Below are 21,593 nucleotides of genomic sequence, written 5' to 3'. Positions count from 1 at the left end.
TTGTTTTTTTTATTTGTGTCAGTCAGCAAGTTGGTGCCGGGGGAATAAAGAGAGACGCTTCATTTGCCTACTGAGAGAGAGAGAGAGAGAGAGAGAGAGAGACACACAGCAGCAGCGTTTCAGTCTTGACGATACGGGGGTAGTTGTAGCAGTCTATAACATTTTATCCCCTGCGTTTTTCCCTCCCCTCAGAACGCACCGTGTGTCAGATTGAACGCTTATTTAATGTGCTGCCATTGGAAGACATCTGGATGTGTGCATGGCCCTGGGAGCAGGCAGGAGGTGCTTTATGGCCACCGCACTATGTACGCACACCCGTGTGATGCATGATGGGAGAATGAACGGCACTTTGGCTCTGCCTTGTATACATAAGCAGACAGACACAGACACGCACGCACGCACGCACGCACGCACGCACGCACGCACGCACGCACGCACGCACACACACGAGCGCATCCGTACACAACTCATTTGTGCAGACTGTATACAACATTAATTATGCGCAATGCACCGCAATGTACACATATCAATTTATGCAGACACACACACACAGTCACACATACTTACATAGGCAAGTGTATGCATTGATTTGCATGGAAATGACTAAACATGACGGGTCTGAAGATGTCATTTCTAATCTGTCACATTAAAGGGGAAAGAGAATAGCTGATGGTGTGTGTGTGTGTGTGTGTGTGTGTGTGTGTGTGTGTGTGTGTGTGTGTGTGTGTGTGTGTGTGTGTGTGTGTGTGTGTGTGTGTGTGTGTGTGTGTGTGTGTGTGTGTGTGTGTGTGTGTGTGTGTGTGTGTGTGTGTGTGTGTGTGTGTGTGTGTGTGTGTGTGAGTGAAAGGGTAAAGTAAGACGTAAGAGTTAAGGAGTGCTTGTGTCAGATGCCTGTAACGTCACGTCACACACACGGATATATCCATGTCTGTGTTCATTATTGTTGATGCCTCAGTATCTGTTCTCCCCCCTCTCTGGTGGGGGGGGGGGGGGGGGCGGAGGAGAGAGAGAGAGAGAGAGAGAGAGAGAGAGAGAGAGATGTACATGTACTTGTGTAGCTACATCAGTTTGTATGTTAAAGGTGTGTTTATTTTCATACAGTATGTATTAGCAGCATGTGTGCGGTTGTGCATGCACGTGTGTGTGTGTGTAAATATTATGTATGAATGGATGTGTCCTTGTTTGCGTAAGACGAGCATACGTTATATCGTCTCTGTCGGGATTCAAATTAAAAAAAAATGGCTAAAGTAGCAGATGTACAAGCTCAAGACGTGTCGCTTCAAGCCACTTTTCTTGCTTGTGGATCTGCTACTCTGTTGCTTTCCTGTGACACCGTTAGTATGATCAAGTAGGATGTTCATTCATGAAAAAGATATAGAGATAAGGCGTTTCTGCCCCACAGCGACAATAGTAAAGGTTAAAGTTACGGTGTTTGCACTTCAGGGCGGACACTGTAACCACTGAGCTGGCCAAAGACCAGTACATGTGTGTTTGTCACAAAAGCACAAAGGCTCACCTGGACTTATGACATGCACAATGATGCATATTGTAATCGTGCAATGTTATTTTATGCTTTTGCCTACTGTTTTACGCTTTTGTCTACTGCAGCACTTTGAGATTCTGCGGAATGTAAAGTGCAATTTAAATAAAATCCATTATTATTATTATTATTTCATGCCACGATTGTTGTGGCCAAAATAATTGCGATTTACTCTAATCCTCACAATGATTATGGTGTATATACTCTGTCCTCCTTCCCCTCTAGCATTGAACAGAGTCTAAAGGAGCTCCAGGCCAGGATGGGGGGTCCCGGGTCAGCGGACCGCCCACCCAGCCCCTCAGAGTGTGTGCAGTGGCTCAACCCACGGACCCCCGGCGCCACCAGGCCCTCTGCCGCGGGACACCAGGACGTCATGGACTTCCTCAAAGCTCTGGTAAAAACATTCACCTCACAAGGCCGTATATATACAGTGCAGCAGCTGCCGGTTCCCAAACCTTTTTTTCCCCCCTTTTTTTTGGAGCCCACCATACTTAGATCTGACCAAAGACGAGACCCCCCACATGCAGGCATGCACGCACGCACGTACAGTACGCAGGCATGCACGCACGCACGCACGCATAAACAGGTTGGGTGGATGACCTAAGCAACCCCCAGAGGGGAGAACTTGATGATCTATTCTGGCACAACGGTTCCCAAACTTTTTTTGAAACATAAAGAGCTAGCTCTGAATGACCATAATAGGTCTGTAACTCTGAAAGTGTTCAAATGGAACTCTTTCTGTACACTCTTTTGTTGTGGGGGTCCTTGCAAATGAAACGATTTGCTATGACACTAGGGCATATTAATGTGCCATAGTGTCATATACTAAATCAATGTCATACAGCACATATTCTGAAGAAGTCCTGGAGACTCGACATTCAGTGAGTAGGTGTTACGGTCAAAATAAGAACACTATAAATGTACAGTATGATGGTGTGTAAAACAACAAGTCTAAAATGTGTCTTTGCCACGGACACATTTGTTAGCGAATTCGAATGAAAATCTACCGATAACCACCGTTAGATGACTTATCAAGACGATGCAATCGAGCTACTGCATGTATGCTGCAGCCTACTGGCTAAGATTAGGAAACGTGGAGACGTCCCGTTGTCCGACTATTACTAACCCTAAATCTAACCCTAACTCTAACCCTAACCTCAGTCTTAACCGGCCACGTAAGTATACCGTAACCTCATGTCAGTCTTAACCGGCCACATAAGTATACCGTAACCTCATGTCAGTCTTAGCCGGCCACATAAGTACCGTAACCTCATGTCAGTCTTAACCGGCCACATAAGTACCGTAACCTCATGTCAGTCTTAACCGGCCACGTAAGTCAGTTTCACAATGTTTTCGCTTTGGCGGCAGTAATTTCACTTCCGTGGTTCCTAATGGCAGCCAGGAGGCTTCAGCAACACAGTACATGCAGTGGGTCGATTGCAACGTCTTGATAAGTCACCTACTGGTGATTATCTGCTGATAACATTCAAAGTGGGTTCATTTGTCTGTGTGTACATGTTGATGACATGTCCCGTTGATCTCCTCTCTGCCCAGGTGCAGTACCTCAGGTCAGCAGAGGAGGGCAGAGAGGAGGTGGCTCTGCAGCTCCTGATGGATCTGTCCTCTCAGTGTGGCATCTCCTTCCCCTGCACCTCCTCCTCCTCCTCCTCCTCCCCCTCCTCTGTTCCCATCGTCCACTCTGTCAGAGACGAGTCCGCCCTGGAGGTAAATGCATTTAGTTTTTGAGTGGTGCAACCACTCCTATAGACAGCTATGTGTGTGGGTGGCTGGCTGGCTGGGTGGGTCTGAGCACGGAAATATATAGCGTTTCTTCACCACCAGGTGTCACTGTTACACAGCCTAACACAGACACACAGGCAGTGGCCCCCCTCTGGCCACTGTACAGTACAGTACTGTACTGTACAGTACAGTACAGTACAGTACAGTACAGTACAGTACAGTACAGTACAGTACAGTACAGTACAGTACAGTACAGCACCACTCAGATGGGTCTGATTTTTATTTAATTTTTCATGGAATGCAAATCTGAAATGTTTTAATTTCATTCGGGAATGAGAAACTAACATGACACATGATTACATATTACATAACTCCTCATATTTTGACAGCAGAATATGCCTGTCATAATGTCACCCTCTCCCTATCACATTTTTGGACAGTATTAGAATGTTGATATTCATTTTGTATTCATCCTTAGGGCCCCAAATCACACCTTAGAAAGCACGAGTGTCTATTTCAAACACAGGTTTTTTGACTGGGGAGTCATATTTTGACAGCAGCAACTGACGGTCATAATTTCACCCCCTCCCTATCTACTGTAGCCGCTAATTGAAGATTTGAGAACGTATTAATCACATTAGACTGAGTTTTGTCAGAGCAGCAGCATACGCTCGATAAATAAATAATAATTTCTTAGGTGGTACTTCAGTATAAAAAGGTTGTGAGCGGCGGTGTCTGATCTCGTGAACGTCCAATGTGTATTGGTTTTACAGTAGATCCCACAAGAGAGTGTTGCTGGGGCCAGAGAAAGGTCGATAACAAAGTAGATTTTCTCCTGGTTTGTCCCTCCAGCCATTTTAGTATGAAAAGTTTGTGTGGCTTGTGATCGGGTCCCATATTAAGTTCAGTGAACCAACGGTTCAGAAGCTGTGTCCACGTTCACACCAATAGACTCCAACCTGCTTTGTTCTTCGTCTTGCTCTGTAGTTTCAGGAGGTGTGGGACGACGTGCGTCTCCTGCTACGGCGCCACCTGCTGGAGCGGCTGTCCTCCGGCGACCCAGAGCAGCGTCCACTGGGAGGAGCGTCCACTCTGTCCGTCTCTGAGCGCGTCCGTTGTCTCCAGGAGCTCTGCTTCCTCTTCCCGCAGGCTGAGGTCCTCACACGCTATCAGGTATACAACCTGAGACAAAACTAATAAACACGCTAGCAGGTATACAACCTGAGACAAAACTAATAAACACGCTATCAGGTATACAACCTGAGACAAAACTAATAAACACACTATCAGGTATACAACCTGAGACAAAACTAATAAATAATCGTTTTTATACAGAGACAGTTGTGGTGGCAAGACTAACGGGAGAAAAACGTTTTTTTTTCTTTTTTTATCCAAAATGAGTTAATAGCACAGGCAGACTCTTAGGCTACTAGAGCATGTCAGAATGAAATGTCAGAACTGAAATCGTTTGGGGCACGGTGGCACAGTCCTGGAGGGTGAAGGAACTGGTCGGAATAACGTGTTCCTTCCACGCGCTACGTCCAGCCAGCGAAATTACCCCCTGTCAGTTTAAAAGAAGCAGCTTGGACTCCTCATGCATAGGAGGCATGAGGTAAGTCCGCTGCCCCCCCCCCCCCCCCCCTCCCCAGGTTGGCAGGGGAAGTGTAGCACCCAGGATTACATTAGATAATTTGCACTGGGTGAAAAAACTGGGTTTCAAAAATCGTGGGATAAATAAAATAACTGAAATCGATCGAAATCGATCGATGTAAATATGAAATATATGCTTAAACATGTAGATAGGTGTAATGTTTGACCACAGAAGTGAACCTTTCAAGCCTGTTTTCTCAACATGCTGTTTTCTGCAAGACATTACTCTATAAGCCATATCTCCAAAACTGGTGGGTCAAACTGAACAACCAATATGTCAATTTGAAGCTATGATTCCCTGCTTTCATATGACATGAGAAAACAAATAAAAATAATAATAAATCAATGACTTGGCATCGGTCAAAAACGGTCACAAATGTCAATGAATCACTGGCAAACAAACAGGAGTTGATCACATCAGTGTTGATGAGGCGCTGCTGACCTTGGTAAATAAAAAGTGAAGAAAAGGCTGCACACTCACAGTCACGGTGCATTGCAGGATAATTCATAATGAATACCAACGGTTTCGACCTGGAAAGGTCTGGGAATGAATCACTGGGATATTTTGTCATTTTTCTTTGACAGATTGAATATCGTGCTGTCGGGGCAGAGACATCCCTCCCGCTTCTGGCGGGTCCCTGGAACAACATATTTTCAGCCAAATACAGATAATTCTGGGGGTCCTTGCGCTTGTGTACACAAACCAACGCAACAAAAGCTGATTCTGACAGGTTATCACATCAGGAAAACTCATGCGGTTTTATTTTCGTCTTTTTATTAAGTTACTATTTTAGTCGGAGATATACTGAAGCAGTACCACGGTGGTATGGTCGTAGTGTGCTAAAAGGGTGACTTTGAGAGCTTTTTCCCCGTTACAATGGAAGTCAATGAGCTGGTATTTTTATTTATTAAATTGTTAATAAACAACACAACGGAGCGAATTAACTCATGGAATGGACTATAGTTTTCCCATAATAAGATAAGCAAACAACCCAAGCCTCTAAAAAAGGGGTCTTACCCTTTAACCATGCGCTGCTGTCCTCTCCACCCAGGCCTTGAGGAGCCAGTGGGTTCTGGACCTGCTGCGTTCCGCACTGACCTCCACCGCCCAGGGCTTCGACAGGCTGGCGGCGGGCTTCGGCTCGGCGGCGCCGGTCCTCGCGGCGGCCATCGCGGACGAGTTCGGCGTCCTGGGGCCGGCGGTGGCGGTGGAGCCGCGCGCCATGCTGACGTTCCTCAACGGCGCCTACCTGGAGGGCGTGGCCCGCGAGCTGGCCTCGGCCATGGAGAGGGAGTGCGAGAGCGCCCTGAAGGACAACACCGCCCCCAGTGGCAGGGCGAGGAAGTGCTCCGCCCGCTCCACGGCCACCGTGGGTGAGTTACACAGAGCCGATGTCTATAGAGCGTTGCAGTCCCGCCCCCGACGAGCTGCCCAGAAGATAATTTCCCATGCATTTTTCCCATAGATGTTTGGGCCGAAAAAAATTAAATAAAATGGGCCAAACAAATGATTAGAAAGATTTTTTCTTATTTGTTCGGTCCAAGATATTTTGATTATTGTCATGATTTGTCACCATTTGAGTTGGCTTTGTCCGAGGCTTACAGGTCTGAAAATAAATACTTGCTTAAACGTATATGGGAAAATTCTCTTCTGCCGCTCGTCGTCATATAAAAGGCGGCAGGACTGTGACGTTCTCTACCGTACCCTCACTTTCCTCGGTGTTTCGCTCAGGTGGGCGTGGTTTTGAGGTTAAAGAAACCATCATTGTATTGTTTTTTTGTTGTAAATGTATGCCCTACTTGACCATACTACTGTGTCTCACAAAGGTTCAAGGTTCTAGGTTGTACTGTATTGTCACATCTTGTGTATCGAAAGTATAGCAAGCAACTGTATGTCCTGGTTTCCAATACAATCCAACTTTATTTATAAAGCACATTTAAAAACAACAGACTTGACCAAAATGCTGTACAGTATAGGCATACAGTAACAATACATGAAAACACAATGCAACACAAGGAAAACATACAATACAAATAAATACAAAATCAATCGGGGTTTAAAAGCCAAAGAATAAAAATGAGTTTCCAGGAGGCTCTCTCGCTCTCAAGCGCGAGAGAGTGATTGAGCTACTCTAGAACATACTATACACTGGCTCCTCTCTCTCTCTCTCTCTTTCTCAACCCCCTCTTTAACCCATTCTGAACGGGAACCCCTTTTGGTGTTAGCATCATGTTATGCTTTAGCTATTGAAAAATAGCAGATCTACAAGCTCATATCGCGCCACCGAGTGGCGCGATACGAGCTTGTAGGTCTGCTATTTTTGAAAAATTCGAAGAACGACTGACATTTTTTTAAATCTGATCTCAGTTCAGAATGGGTTAATCAGACCAGTGTGTGTCCCGTGGAAACCTCGTATGAATCTGATCTCAGGTCAGAATGGGTTAACTTTGCGTTGGGTTTCGTTCTCTCTCTCTCTCCCATCCATATATGCACTGTGAAGTGCCTGTGACTTCCAAGGGTCACCCCCGTCCCCCCCCTGTGCTACAGTATTGTTTTCCTCCCGCATCTCCATCCGTCCTCATACCTATAGCAGCGTTCCTCTCTCTCGAGCAGCGCATCCAGAGAAGAATGCAGTAGCTCGTCGAGAGGTCAAGGCCTCGGTAAATAAACACCGTTTCCCGATCTATCTATTTATTTACTGAACTGCATCACGCTTGGTTGTGTCGCCGCTGTGAGACCCATCGACGCCACCTCCAAGGTCAGAGTTGATGTTTGTCCCCCTCCTTAACCCATTCTGACCTGAGATCAGATTAAAAAAATGTCAGTCGCTCTTCGATAAAAAAAAAAAAATAGCAGGCCTACAAGCTCGTGGCACGCCATTCGGTGGAGCGCTATGAGCTTGTAGATCTGCTATTTTTCAATAGCTAAAGCATAGCATGATGCTAACACCAAAAGGGGTTCCCGCACAAAATGGGTTAACTTCTTCCATTCATAGTATAGGTGCTGCATGGCGTCCGTCCAAGGTTCTGTGTGGGTTTTATATTTTATTCTGCCTCTCCTGTATCGTCACTGTCGGCCACAAACCTCTTATCTCCATTGTTTTTGAGGGGCGCTATAGCCCCTCCTATATATTCAGCTATTAAATTCCCATTGACAATGATTGGATCATTTTTACGTCATAGTGTCATAGTGAAATCGGCTTAGTGTCATGATGATGTACAATTATAATACACTAAGTTACTTTAACACTACTACTTCTTTTTCAGGGGCGCTAGCTAGCCCCTCTTATGTCCAGCTTTGAGGGTCTGTGTAAACACAAACGTGATTTGTGATGATTTTATTGGTTGAGCACGGAATGCGATGTACCATGATGTATGATTATAAGAGCGCCCCTCACTTCACACGGGTGTGATTTTTTTAAAATGAACTCCTCTACTTGATCATACTACAGCGTCTCACAAATGCATCGAAAGTAGCAGATCCAAGCTTTGAACTTGCCCTGCAGATGTGCTACTTTTGCTACTTTAGACCTTTAATACTAAAGAAAAGTAGTGTTGGACATGTGAGCTTTCCACTCGACAGAGACAATGTGCTGCCAATCTCCCTGCTGCTATATTGTCTGCAAATGTAACAATGTTGCAATGATTATTCTGCAATTTATAAGACTTCACGGGACAAAGAGAACGATTGGTCTTAACCTTCACCTCCTACTAGAGAGAAAGAGAGAGCGAGAGAGAGAGCAAACATTCAACATCATGTGCTTGACCTTCCTCCCTTGTTACTTAGTATAAGGATGGAATGCTCTGAGGTGTGTGTGTGCGTGCGTGCGTGCGTGCGCGCGCGTGCGTGCGTCAGGGAAGGAGCGTGGTGGGGCTTACAATATGTGCCACCTCCCCTGTGTAGGAAGCAGAAGGCATGGCAGTGCCAGGGAGCAAGCTGTGACTAGATGTATACGTCTGGGGGACTAGAGGGAGATGTGCACGGGGTGCACACTTCCACTCCCTGCGTTCGTTTGTTTCATATATTGGCCTATTTACAGCTTGCTGAGGGTGAAGATTCACCGTGAGAGAGAGAGAAAGACTATAAAGTGTGCTTGTGTGTGTGTGCGTGCGTGCATGCAAGCGTGCGTGCCATTGTTTACTTTTTCAAAACGGTGCATATGTCAGCTTCCCCCGCGAGATGGAGAGAAGAGTGCTTTTACATCTGCCATTCTTCTGAAAACACACACACACACACACACACACACGGCACACACACATGCACGCACCCGGTCTCGTTCCTTTCATTACCTCTCCTCTCCTCTCCTCCACTTTCTCGTCTTTGGTCCTTCACTACACACTCTCCCTCTCTCCTTAAATCCGAGATGAGAGGAGGCAGTCGTGATAATTGGCCGTGCGTCAGTCGGCCCGTTTGATGGGCACCGGGCTGCGCGCGCGACACACACACACACACACACACACACACGACCACACACACAGACCGCTCAACAAACCGTCAAATGTTAGCTCCGCAGGCGGGAACGCCAGGGACCGTGCTGTGTGTATTGACGCTAAAATTGAGCCGTTTTTCCCCGCTATGTGTGTGTAGGTGTGTGTGCATATCGTTGCTGTTGGGCAGAAACCCCCTATTTCCATATTTTTCTCTTTCTTTTTTGGGCAGGCCTCGGGCCTAAAATTCTGCTTGAGCATTAACTTAATGGTTCAATTATAGGGACTGTGCTCAGGTGATTGTGGATTATTAATCTGTGCCATTTGAGTTATATATAGTTCATTTGTTTAGTGGACTTTGTTTTCACCTGCTGTTGGTAGTCAAGGCTGCCATGCAGTTCCCACCTGATGTGGAACTTCAGACTTCTCCAGACCGTACTGAATGTCTTCAGACTAAGATTCAAGTAAATGGTAAATGGTGCATTTATATAGCGCCTTGCTTTACATAGATTCACACATTCACACACCGATGACAGGGGAAACCATGCAAGGCACCAACCAGCACATCGGAAGCAATTTGGGGTTCAGTGTCTTGCTCAAGGTTACTTCGACACTAACTCTGGGGGAGCCCGGGTTTGAACTGGTGAATCTTGCGGTTACCATCCGGCCACTCTAACCCTGAGCCACCACATGTACAGCTCTTCATTGTAGGCAAAGGCTGAGGGAAAAATTGCGTTCTTCTGGAGGAAGCTGTGAAGAATGTGTGTCCAGCCAGCGGTTGGTCCAATCACGTTCATCCAACCCCCAAATACAAACATATTTTTCCCAATGATGATGGCAGAGTGAAGCAGGTTGTGTGTAAACAATAATAGCAATTGAAAGCAGTTGTCCCCCAAAGCCCACCTCCAGTGGCTGTCACCGGACCGGAGGGAGCACTCTTGGGCTCACAGCACTAGAGGCTGCTCGTGCTTGCGCAGCAGCAGCCCATCAAGCCCGCATCAACTCTACTGAAGGCATTTAAAATACGTGTGTGCTACCTAAATAAGTCCCAGAACTTATGGAAATGGACTCCATCGCTGCCTCTTTCTTTAGTAGAAGTCAAAATGTAACGTGTTGCTGACTGTTTACCGTCCCTCTCACAGACTACACAGAGTGCACTGCCTCCATGCAGTCGCAGTGCTCTGTCACACACACGCACACACGTGTGCACGCGCAAGCACAGCCCGCCTCCTGGCCGCTGCGGACCCAGAGGCTCTGTGCAGAGTGAGACCCAGCTCCCAGACACAACTTTGAGAATAGATTAACGGCGATATATATATTTTTTATCGCACGATAAGAGTCTCGCGTTAACGCAGCACGTTAACGCCGATAACGGCTCAGCAGTAAAATAAATAAATAAAATTACCTCAAATTACCTCAAAGGCAGCGGCAAGCAGAAAGTGGTGCTTAAAAACCTAAATGCATGCTTCTCGTGTATAGTGTCAAAGGTCAAAGTCAATTAACAGCCACTTAATGAGGGTTTAAGTGATCATGTTGACCCTCGTTGGGTAGCAAGATCTCTCATAAAAGTTGCATCGGTAGACCTACGCTAGGGGACGTCCACGCTATAGGCATACAGTGCACATCAATAATGTAACTACCGTACATACATTCTGCTTCTATACCATGCACCGCCACACACACACATGCTTTACGGAATCGTTACGATCACGTGTGTTGCCTATAGCTCTTTTTGTGCATGTGTGTGCATGGCCTGCACACACATACGTACGTACGCGAGCGCACGTGTGTACTTCTGTGCATGCCCCTGTGTCTATGCACATGCACATACAGTATAGTACAGTGTATGTGTGTGCGTGCGTGCGCTAGTCGTGAGTCACGATCTACATTCATTTAATACCTAAAAAAAAATAAAAGGAAAAAGCATCATTATATTTCCCTTTCCACGCGGCGTTGATAATTTGCATACTTATGTATGAGAGATAAATATTGTTGTACAACATCAAAAGCACTCCCTCCCTCCCTCCCTCCCTCCCTCCCTCCCTCCCATACTTCCCACACACACGCATGCGCGCACACGCACGCACTGTACAATCTATTTCCCAACAATCAAGCGCAGGGGAGCGAGGTGACGCGGAGGTTGTGAAAGAACTCTCATCTCTGCGCGCCGCGCCGCGCTCTCGCCCGTTCCGATAGCATTGATTTGAATTCTACATCCTCAAATTGTCCCCCGTATGCAATGCATGCAGACTTCTATGCAGCTCCCTATGGATGCAAGGGGAAGGGAAAAAGAAGTAAGAGGAAAAAAAAGAAACCTCCTATCTCCATGTTGTAACTTTTTGTGTTTTTGTTTTCCGTAAAATGGACGCCCCTACTTGATCTCACAGCGTCACACAAAAGCATCAACAGTATAGCGGGTCTACAAGCTCGAAGCGTGGCGGGAAGCGACGCGTTTGGAGCTTTGAGATCTGCTACTTTTGCTCAATTTGAATCCTGTAACGAGTAACGGTGAGGTTTCCACCCGACAGAGACGCTGTAGAGTCTGTACTGTGTCCAAAGCTGTTCACTTTTCAGGAAATGCATGGGAAAACTGATGTTTTCAGGAAATGCATGGGAAAACTGATGTTTTCAGGAAATGCATGGCAAAACTGATGTTTTCAGGAAATGCATGGGAAAACTGATGTTTTCAGGAAATGCATGGGAAAACTGATGTTTTCAGGAAATGCATGGGAAAACTGATGTTTTCAGGAAATGCATGGGAAAACTGATGTTTTCAGGAAATGCATGGGAAAACTGATGTTTTCAGGAAATGCATGGGAAAACTGATGTTTTCCAATGGATCCAATGTACACTATTATAGTATTTAGCCACAAGCTCTAGTTAACCCATTCTGACCTGAGATCAGATTCTAAAAATGTCTTCTACATCCTGACAGTTTTCCATTCTGACCTGAGATCAGATTTAAAAAATGTCTTCTACGTCAGTCGCTCTTCGATTTTTCAAAAATAGCAGACCTACAAGCTCGTAGCGCGCCACTCGGTGGCGCGCTATGAGCTTGTAGATCTGCTATTTTTCAATAGCTAAAGCACAACATGATGCTAACACCAAAAGGGGTTCCCAGTCAGAATGGGTTAATACTTTTCATTGGATTGAATATGTATTAAAATAAAAAGTGCTCTATGCTCTTTTTATTATCACCAAATGAAAGGAATGAATCAATGAATGAAAAGTTGCCAAAAAATATACCAAGTAGGCCTTTAGTGAGTTGTGAGCTTGTAAATTGTAAATTTTTCGGCAAAGAGATTTCGTATAGAATGAACTTTTATTTTTATTTTTTAGTGGTTGGACACATGTTTAGTAAACGGCACGTGTCAGACATTACGGCTAAAAGGCAACTAACACAAAAAAGTCCTGACACAAAAACGTTCCAACAGATTGGAACATTACGTTTTCAACCCCTTGTCGTCTCCCGATAGTGTTGTTCTTTATGTATATTTATTCAGGCCAATTTGAAAGGAAAGCAGCCAGTGTTGTACACATCCTGCATGAATGGCTGGTGTCAGGGCGTTTGACACACTGTGGTGGCAGAGCAGTGGAATGACAACTCTCCCATCACGTTGCTTCTGAATGCTGTCATTGGTTAATCTATTAAAAGTGTTAAACTATACATAACAATGCACAAGGTTAAATGACGGAGATGCAAGGTTTCTGCCCGACATCGAAGCCATTCACCTGACCCCCCCCCCCCTCTCTCTCTCCCTCCCCAACCTCACCTCAGCCTTTCTGGCTCTTTGAACCCTTTTCTCAGTGAAAAGGCTCGGCTGCCTATTCAGCTGGGAGGGAGGAGAGAGAGAGGGAGAGGGAGGGGGAGAGAGAGGGAGAGGGAGAGGGAGAGAGAGCGAGCAAGGCTGGGAGTGGGATTGGGGGATTGGAAGGTGCTGCTGCTGCTTGTGGGGTTTGAGGCTACTTGGGAATGGCGTTTGTTAATATTTAATAAGAGCTGCTCCTCACTAGATCATATCTCTTCTTCCCCGGGTTTACACACACACACACACACACACACACACACACACACACACTGTCAGCCAGGGGAGGGAGGGACATGCACTTGCATGTCTCCACATAATTACTGTGTGTGTGTGTGTGTGTGTGTGTGTGTGTGTGTGTGTGTGTGTGTGTGTGTGTGTGTGTGTGTGTGTGTGTGTGTGTGTGTGTGTGTGTGTGTGTGTGTGTGTGTGTGTGTGTGTGTGTGTGTGTGTGTGTGTGTGTGTGTGTGTGTGTGTGTGTGTGTGTGCACGCGCACGTGATTCTTTCTGTTTACGGGTGCTGTGTTTGTATACAGCTCTCTACTCCTGTGTTCGGGCGAAGAGAAGGCCGTGTTTTAAAAGAAGGCTTGAACCCTGACACTAAACCAGAGTGAGTGTGTGTGCATGTGCCAGCCTGCATGCATGTTTCTCTGTGTGCGTTTGTGTGCCTGCGCACGTGCGTGTGTGTGTGTCCGTCCGTGTGTCAGTGTTGTCTCTGAATCTCACGTCCGTACAGTGAATCAGCCGGCACATACCTCATTACCTATGGTTCACGGCCCTTGGGAGAATATGTAGTTTGCGCGTCATTCTTCATATTTTCTTTCCCACTTCCTCCGAGTGGTGACAATAGCCTTTGTGCGCCGCTCTTGAAAAGCTCAAGGACATGAAGGAACCAATCATCTGTCCTGCTCTACGTTCGGCTGGAGAAGGTGCAGACGAAACAAGACGTATAAGAGAAACAATAACTACAGCCACTAATGCCGAGAAAAGGGTCTGCGTTAGTGAGAGCAGTGGCCACTCCACGTGCGATTCAACTCAAAGAAAAGGGCCCCCGTCGAACGGCCACGACGCAGCTCCAAACAACGTGGGCTTTGTAATGAAACGCTCTCATTGAGGGCCTTCCACAATGGCTGCTTGGTTTGTTTGAGGATGAGGAGGAACAAGCTTGAGAGATCTTCACCTTCGTGTCACGTTGTGCGCCGCCTGCAGACATCACGCCGCCCGCAGACGGGAAACACAAAAGCGAAACGGCACAGAGAGAGAGAGAGAGAGAGAGAGAGAGAGGAGGAGAGAGAGAGAGAGACCAGACAGACAAAAAAGGTCTGATTCTTACCATGGCGCCCGTTGTGTGCCGAAAATAGGACTATACGCAGCGCTTTGTTAGCTTGTAGTTCTGCTTTTTTTCCATTAACCGTGTTTCTCTGAGACCAGACCTACCCCACCCCACTACCACCACCTCCCATTGGCAAAAAAAAAAAAAAAAACTTAATCGAGATATCAAAGCATTTTTCCTCCCTCTGTGAAGAGCATGGAGGAACCTGCTGTGTCCTGGTCGGTCTGCGCCTGGGGCAAGGGCCACCAGGGGGGTGTGTGTGTGTGTGTGTGTGTGTGTGTGTGTGTGTGTGTGTGTGTGTGTGTGTGTGTGTGTGTGTGTGTGTGTGTGTGTGTGTGTGTGTGTGTGTGTGTGTGTGTGTGTGTGTGTGTGTGTGCGTGTGCGTGTCACAGCGGGGGGGAACTCCCATAATAAGGTTGTCTGAGTGAGCAGTGGGCCGCAACTGACGGCGAAGACCCCTGGCTGTCAGGGGAGGGGGCCTGGCGGGTGGTCACACACACGCACACACACACACACGCATGCACGCGCACGCACAGTCGCACACACCACTTGACACTCTGTGTGTCTCAGAACACCCATAGGACAATGTAGAACTGCACACACACACACACACGCATGTGCATACACACACACACACACACACACATTATTCACTGAACGTCTTTTTGATCATGTTACGTCGTCACACAAAAGCATCAGTAGTGGCAGATCTGCTCGCTCAAAACAAGTTCTCAGCTTGTTGATCTATAGCTTCTGATACTTTATGGACATTATGTGGTTTCCACCCGGCAGAGACCACATGCTGTATGTGCTTTAGGGGGGGGGGGGGGCATATCTTTGGTTGACCACGACTCAGGTGGACTCGTGTATGTTAGCGAGAGAGAGGCCATGATGCTAGAGAGAAATTAAATCAGTGGTCTAAATTATTGGCATGATTGCCCATTCCCCCAAGACCTGGGCATCATTTGGTAGAAAGTGTCTAATAATTGCTTTCGGTCCGTGTCAGACACACCGGCGTTCATAATGGCTCTGTTAGGAAGAGGACCAGGCAGGCCTCGAGGGTGAAGGAAGGACACAGACACCAGACAGCGCCTCTATGCGCACACCGTTCTGTTCTACAGCCATGTCTGCTCTTTCCATCTGCACAGAAACCAGAGAACAACAGAGAGAGAGAGAGAGTGTGTGTGTGTGTGTGTGTGTGTGTGTGTGTGTGTGCGCGCCAAATAGTTCTCCCAAGTATATTATTTATGCGTGGTTGTGTGCTGATGTCACACATGGGAAGATTGTCAATCTCCAGGATCATAGTACGACTGAGATGGAGTCTGAGGTGCGCGCTGTGAGCTGGTATACCTTTTTTGTTTCTGGTAAATGGTATGCTGATTGATTGAGTACTTTATTACAGTAGTCAAATGTAAACAGCAACGCTGTATGTACAAAAAGAGATGAGAACATTACCTTCATCTCCCCTTATGGTCTCCTGATAGATCTTTACTATTCAAAATTCAAAATTCTATTTAGAAAGAAACCAGTGTTACACATCCATTAATGGGTGGTATGAGGGCATTCCCCCAAAAAAACCAAACGGATGTCCTCACACGTATAGTAATACAAAAGTGTGTGTGTATGTGTGTGCGTGCGTGTGTGCATGCGTAGAGAGAGAGAGAGAGAGAGAGAGGAAATGGAGTAGCAATGAGCGTGTCAGCCCAGAGGGAAGCGGGCTCTCTTCACTGTGAGTTTTAGTACATCAGGCGGGGGAGTTGGCAGCCCGCCACACACAAATTGTTTACCTTTTTTTGCTCACTGGCTGCATCTGTTCTGTTTTGTAAACGGCACTAAACTATCCGCCCGTAAACAGCCTAATCAATAACAACTGCTGAGGGAATTCCCTCAACTCCTCCCCTCCCTCCCTCCCTGCCTGTCTCAACGCTCTCTTTTCCTTCTGCTCATCCCTGCCACACACACACACAGGCACTGGCAGGGTGTGTGTGTGTGTGTGTGTGTGTGTGTGTGTGTGTCTAGTCGAACCCAGTAGTCAAACTATATTCAACGATTATTTTGTATTCATATTTTAATTGTTATTCATATCTTTTTTTTTAATAAATCAGGGCAGTATACTGTTTCTACAGCAGATATGCAGCTGTGGGCCCTGAAACAATGTATGGTTCTCTACAGCGGTGCTTCGATCATCGATGACATTGGCAATTTTCCCATATCTGGAGAAACCGATCTTTTACCGAGATCAGATTCATACGAGGTTTCCACGGGACACACACTGGTCTGATTAACCCATTCTGACCTGAGATCAGATTCTAAAAATGTCAGTCGTTCTTCGAATTTTTCAAAAATAGCAGACCTACAAGCTCGTATCGCGCCACTCGGTGGCGCGATATGAGCTTGTAGATCTGCTATTTTTCAATAGCTAAAGCATAACATGATGCCAACACCAAAATGGGTGCCCGGTCAGAATGGGTTAATACCATGTGGTATAAAAGTCAATCAGATATATAGTATAATATCATTTTGCTCTCTTTGTGACAGGCCTAAACCTTCTCCCTGTCCTCCCCACACACACAGGAACAGTTTTGACGTGGGTTTTGACACATCATTTTGGAAATATTCAAATGTTCCCAATGTTGCCCTAGGCCTAGTGTGTTGCCCTAGGCCTAGTGTGTGTGCGCTCGCTCGCGCTGTTGTCCTGCCGTTGGGACTAAGTCACAGGAGAGATGAACATATAGGCTGATGAGACTAATTGCCTGAATCAGTGGTTCCCACACTTTTTCATGTTAAGGACCCCCAAATTGACAATAATTAGCCCGCAGACCCCCATTTGAAAAGATATGCCAGGGACCCCCATAAGAGAATTGTTTTTTTTTTACGGCTAACTGGCCTTAATGGCCTGCATGCCATCAATACCTGCTTTGCTTTGTAATTTGTATTTCCATGCAATGTTATTAGGGGCGGGGTTCCCGCGGTCATGACATTCCTGGAAACATTTTGAAAAATAAATGAAAAAAACCTTTTTCCAACTTTTTCCAGTTTTGGAATTTATCAAGGGTCCTGGAATTTATCAAGGCTCCTAGAAAAATATTTGGATATCCATTGTTTTTTGCCATTAATTTAGTCCATGCATGGGCAACTGGCGGGCCCAGGGGCCACATGTTGCCCTCACCTTCACTTAATGTGGTCCTCAGGTTACTATTGATTTCAGCTGTCACAGTTCCAAACATGACCCGCTTTAATTACTTCAGTCTATATGACTATATTAGTAGCTGAATGACTAGTCTTTTTTATGTCCTATGTTTTTTACCCTCTTTTCCTCTTCCACCACCTTTTTGTAGTTCTTTTTTTTTGCAGTTCTGTGCTCGCTTTTCACGGAATCATCACGGGGTCATGGGAAACGGTCAAGCACTGAAGCTCACAGTCATTCGTCAAAGGACCTCTGACCTTTAGATCTCCCAATTATATGATTGTATGAATGTTATGATCTACTCCAGTGGTTCCCAAAGTGTGGTCCGCAAAATAATTCAATTATTTTTTAATCAAGCTGTCTAAAAACCAGGTAGACATGCCGGCTCTGAGCGGAAAATTGCTGCGCCTAGACGCCTAAGTGTGGAAACAGTGTGTCTGTGACTGTGACCAGCTGATGGTCGTTGACGCCTAATTGATGCATCAAGGAAGGCAATTATGTTTCTGCACTGTCAAATAGGTATTCTAGTCTGTTCTAAGATGGCATCTTAAATAAAATGTGTTGTGACTTTGAAAAGTTTTAACACAAAAAGTTCTAATGCTTATCGGTGTTGCGAGGATGAGGGGGAAAAAAAACCCCCCAAGGGGTACCTTGGCCAAAAAAGTTTGGGAACCCCCCTGATCTACTCTACTCCTAGGTTTTTGTAGCCTGGTTAACCACTCCCCCTTGAAATCGCATTTCCATTCATTTGTGCAGACCCTGCTAATGCATGGTTGGCTATGGGAGTACAGCGTTGACAGGCAACACTTTCAGCCAATCACCCTAACAAAAACGTCATCTCCATTCTCCAGTCAACCAGCCATATTGCTTTTATGGCTTGGCCTCGTCTTATCGCTTCTTGCAGCTATATTTGTCATTACTTGTGCAAGCTTGAGGCCGCAAGTACTGCAATCGGCTGGGTTTGTACTATGTATGTATGTATGTCGGTGCCCTCTCTCAGCCAACAAGGGACCACCATTCTTGGTAAGGTAACTAAGGTAAAGGTACGTTTCGAGGTTGGTATGAGGTCAATAACGGATTAAGAACAGCATTCGTATTAGACATTAGTTAGTAGCACTCAAAGTAGAGAGGATTTAGACCAGCAGTTGCGCAATTAGCAGTCGGCAGCTCGACAGAGTGCATTTCTAGATATTGCAAACCTTGCACTGTACAAACAAAATAAGAGGACATTTGTTTGTATATGGCTTCCTGCATTTTATCTCATGGTTTGTGTCTTTGGCTTTTATTGCCGTCATTGTTGGTGTGTTGATGTCGTCATTGTAAGGTGATTTTGTATGTTTATGTCAGAGTCAGTGTTAATAATATTCAGTATGTTTACGTCTGCTGAGTCAGTGTTAATAATATGCAGTATGTTTATGTCAGAGTCAGTGTTAATAATATTCAGTATGTTTACGTCTGCTGAGTCAGTGTTAATAATATTCAGCATGTTACGTCTGCTGAGTCACACTGTTAATAATATGCAGTATGTTTACGTCAGAGTCAGTGTTAATAATATTCAGTATGTTTACATCTGCTGAGTCAGTGTTAATAATATGCAGTATGTTTATGTCAGAGTCAGTGTTAATAATATTCAGTATGTTTACGTCTGCTGAGTCAGTGTTAATAATATGCAGTATGTTTACGTCTGCTGAGTCAGTGTTAATAATTTGCAGTATGTTTATGTCAGAGTCAGTGTTAATAATATTCAGTATGTTACGTCTGCTGAGTCAGTGTTAATAATATTCAGTATGTTACGTCTGCTGAGTCAGTGTTAATAATATTCAGTATGTTACGTCTGCTGAGTCAGTGTTAATAATATTCAGTGGATGCTGACGAAAGAAGAGCAAACCATGCGCTGTACAGAAACAAAATAAGAGGACATTTGTTTTTTATATGATTTCCTGCATGAGGCCCATTGAAACAATTTTATTTCTTTCTCGCCAACCCTCCCTCGTTGTACAATTCCAACATTATATCACACCCGCTGTCAACATTTCTGTGTGATTCACAGAGATAACACCAAAAGCGCACAATATTCCTACGGAAAATAATGACTAAATAACTCATTATTGGTGGCCGTCGGGGGAGAGGGATGAAGCCGTCCTTACCTTTGGCACCAGGGCTTTATTCTTCTTTTTTTCCCCCTCTCTCTCTTCTCCCCCCTGACTGATTCACGTCTCTTTGACCTCTGGCTGAACCCCTCTGGCTGGGGGCGGGCGGTTAGCGCCCCCTTCTTCCCCTCGCCGCCGTATAGTCTGTGCTGGAACACACGCCGTAGTCCTATAGCGGCCATTATGACACACCTGGGTGCTCTTAACCCATTCTGAACGGGAACCCGTTTTGGTGTTTGGCATCATGTCATGCTTTAAGCTATTGAAAAATAGCAGATCTACAAGCTCATAGCGCGCCACCGAGTGGCGCGCTATGAGCTTGTAGGTCTGCTATTTTTGAAAAATCGACTGAACGACTGACATTTTTAAGAATCTGATCCCAAGTCAGAATGGGTTAATCAGACCAGTGTGTGTCCAGTGGAAACCTCGTATGAATCTGATCTCAGGTCAGAATGGGTTAAACACCCCCTCTCCATCAGCCGGGGCTTGCGAGGGCGGGCGTCCATTTGGGCCCCGCCGTAGTGACAAAGGTATAATGAGGTTTGGATGGCTGTGTACTGGACCCCGCCACGGCTACACGGCCATTTGGCATGAGGAAGAGGGCTATAAATACCCATATAACCTGGGCCTGGGAAGAGGGGGGGAGGGGGGCTATACTAGACTGCCTGCATGCTTTAGTTTAGATGACTTGGAGAGAGGCTGAGAGCACGTCGCTAAAGAAGCACAAGGTCACGAAGCCGCTACCATCCAGCCATCATGTGACTTTATACGCCGATAGGGAACAGGGGAAGGGTGGGGAGGGGAGGGGGGTGGTGGTGGGGGGGAGGGCAGTCACAGTGTGTCACGGTTGGTCACGGAAAGGGATGGCGGAAAATGAAAAGCAAGACGGAGAGAGAAAGAGAGAGAGGGTGGAAGCGAAATGGATAGGTGAGAGGAACTGTGCTACGCTTGGGTGGCCCAGTGGGAAAGTGGTGCACCACCGCGGACGGGAGGAGTAGGACGAAGGCTCTACGACGTCTAAGTCCTCCCGGTGGGGGCTCCTCACTGGCAGGGGAGTCGGTAAGGATACAACAGCAGTGACAACACAGAAGGCCAGCTCCATATATGGAGATCTATAGGGTGATCAGGTGTGATCAATTGTCAAATTTGGGCCCTGTTCAGAGCCCGGGCAGAGGCTTTTGTGCTGGTTCACGGCCGGACACTGTACTGCCTGTGTTGGTGTGGAATGTGTGTGTCAAATTTGAAGTCGGTGAGGCAAACAGTTCTCGAGTTACATGGATTTCAGACGTACTGTACACACACAGACACATTTATAGATAGATAGATTGTATTGTAACGTCATTTTTTTATAATGTGTTTTTATAATAGTTTTGCTTGATGTTCTTTGCAAAGCACATTGAATTGCCTTGAGGTGGAAATGTGCTATATAGCCTACACATAAACCTGCCTTGCCTTCACCATCATCCTAGAAAGAAAGTTGGGGACAAAAGAAGACAACTCTTCCGAAAGCAGCAGGCAGAATACGTGGGAGTGTCAAAGGGTTTCTTATTGTTGTTGTCTACTGTTTCTACAAGGCTGTAATATAGGAACGTTTTCTCCCCTTCACAATAACCCTATGGTATGGCAATGGCAATTCCACAGTCCACCAGAAAGAATAGCTGGACAGGGTCGTGTGGTGAAAAAAAAACAACTCCCCACCATTTCTGAATTATGCCACTTCCACACCCACCAGCGGAAAGGTTTTATAATGTTGAAGGAC

The 21,593-nt window shown here is 46.0% G+C and overlaps 1 protein-coding gene across 1 annotated transcript in view; it reads left to right on the top strand.

Annotated features, from left to right (window-relative positions):
* Window positions 1–21,593, top strand: part of kiaa0825 (KIAA0825 ortholog) — a 180,568-nt gene that overhangs the window by 9,856 nt on the left and 149,119 nt on the right. Inside the window, exons 2-5 of the mRNA XM_080765788.1 lie at window positions 1,766–1,934; window positions 3,095–3,265; window positions 4,268–4,453; window positions 5,983–6,304. Of these exons, the coding sequence (XP_080621914.1) occupies window positions 1,766–1,934; window positions 3,095–3,265; window positions 4,268–4,453; window positions 5,983–6,304 (848 nt within the window). The remainder of the gene's footprint in view (window positions 1–1,765; window positions 1,935–3,094; window positions 3,266–4,267; window positions 4,454–5,982; window positions 6,305–21,593) is intronic.

Source organism: Protomyctophum bolini, assembly GCF_963924005.1.
Source record: "Protomyctophum bolini genome assembly, chromosome: 6".
NCBI classification, from domain to species: Eukaryota; Metazoa; Chordata; class Actinopteri; order Myctophiformes; family Myctophidae; genus Protomyctophum; species Protomyctophum bolini.
Note: the sequence above shows the minus strand (reverse complement) of the source record. Positions and strands in the feature narration are given on the sequence as shown.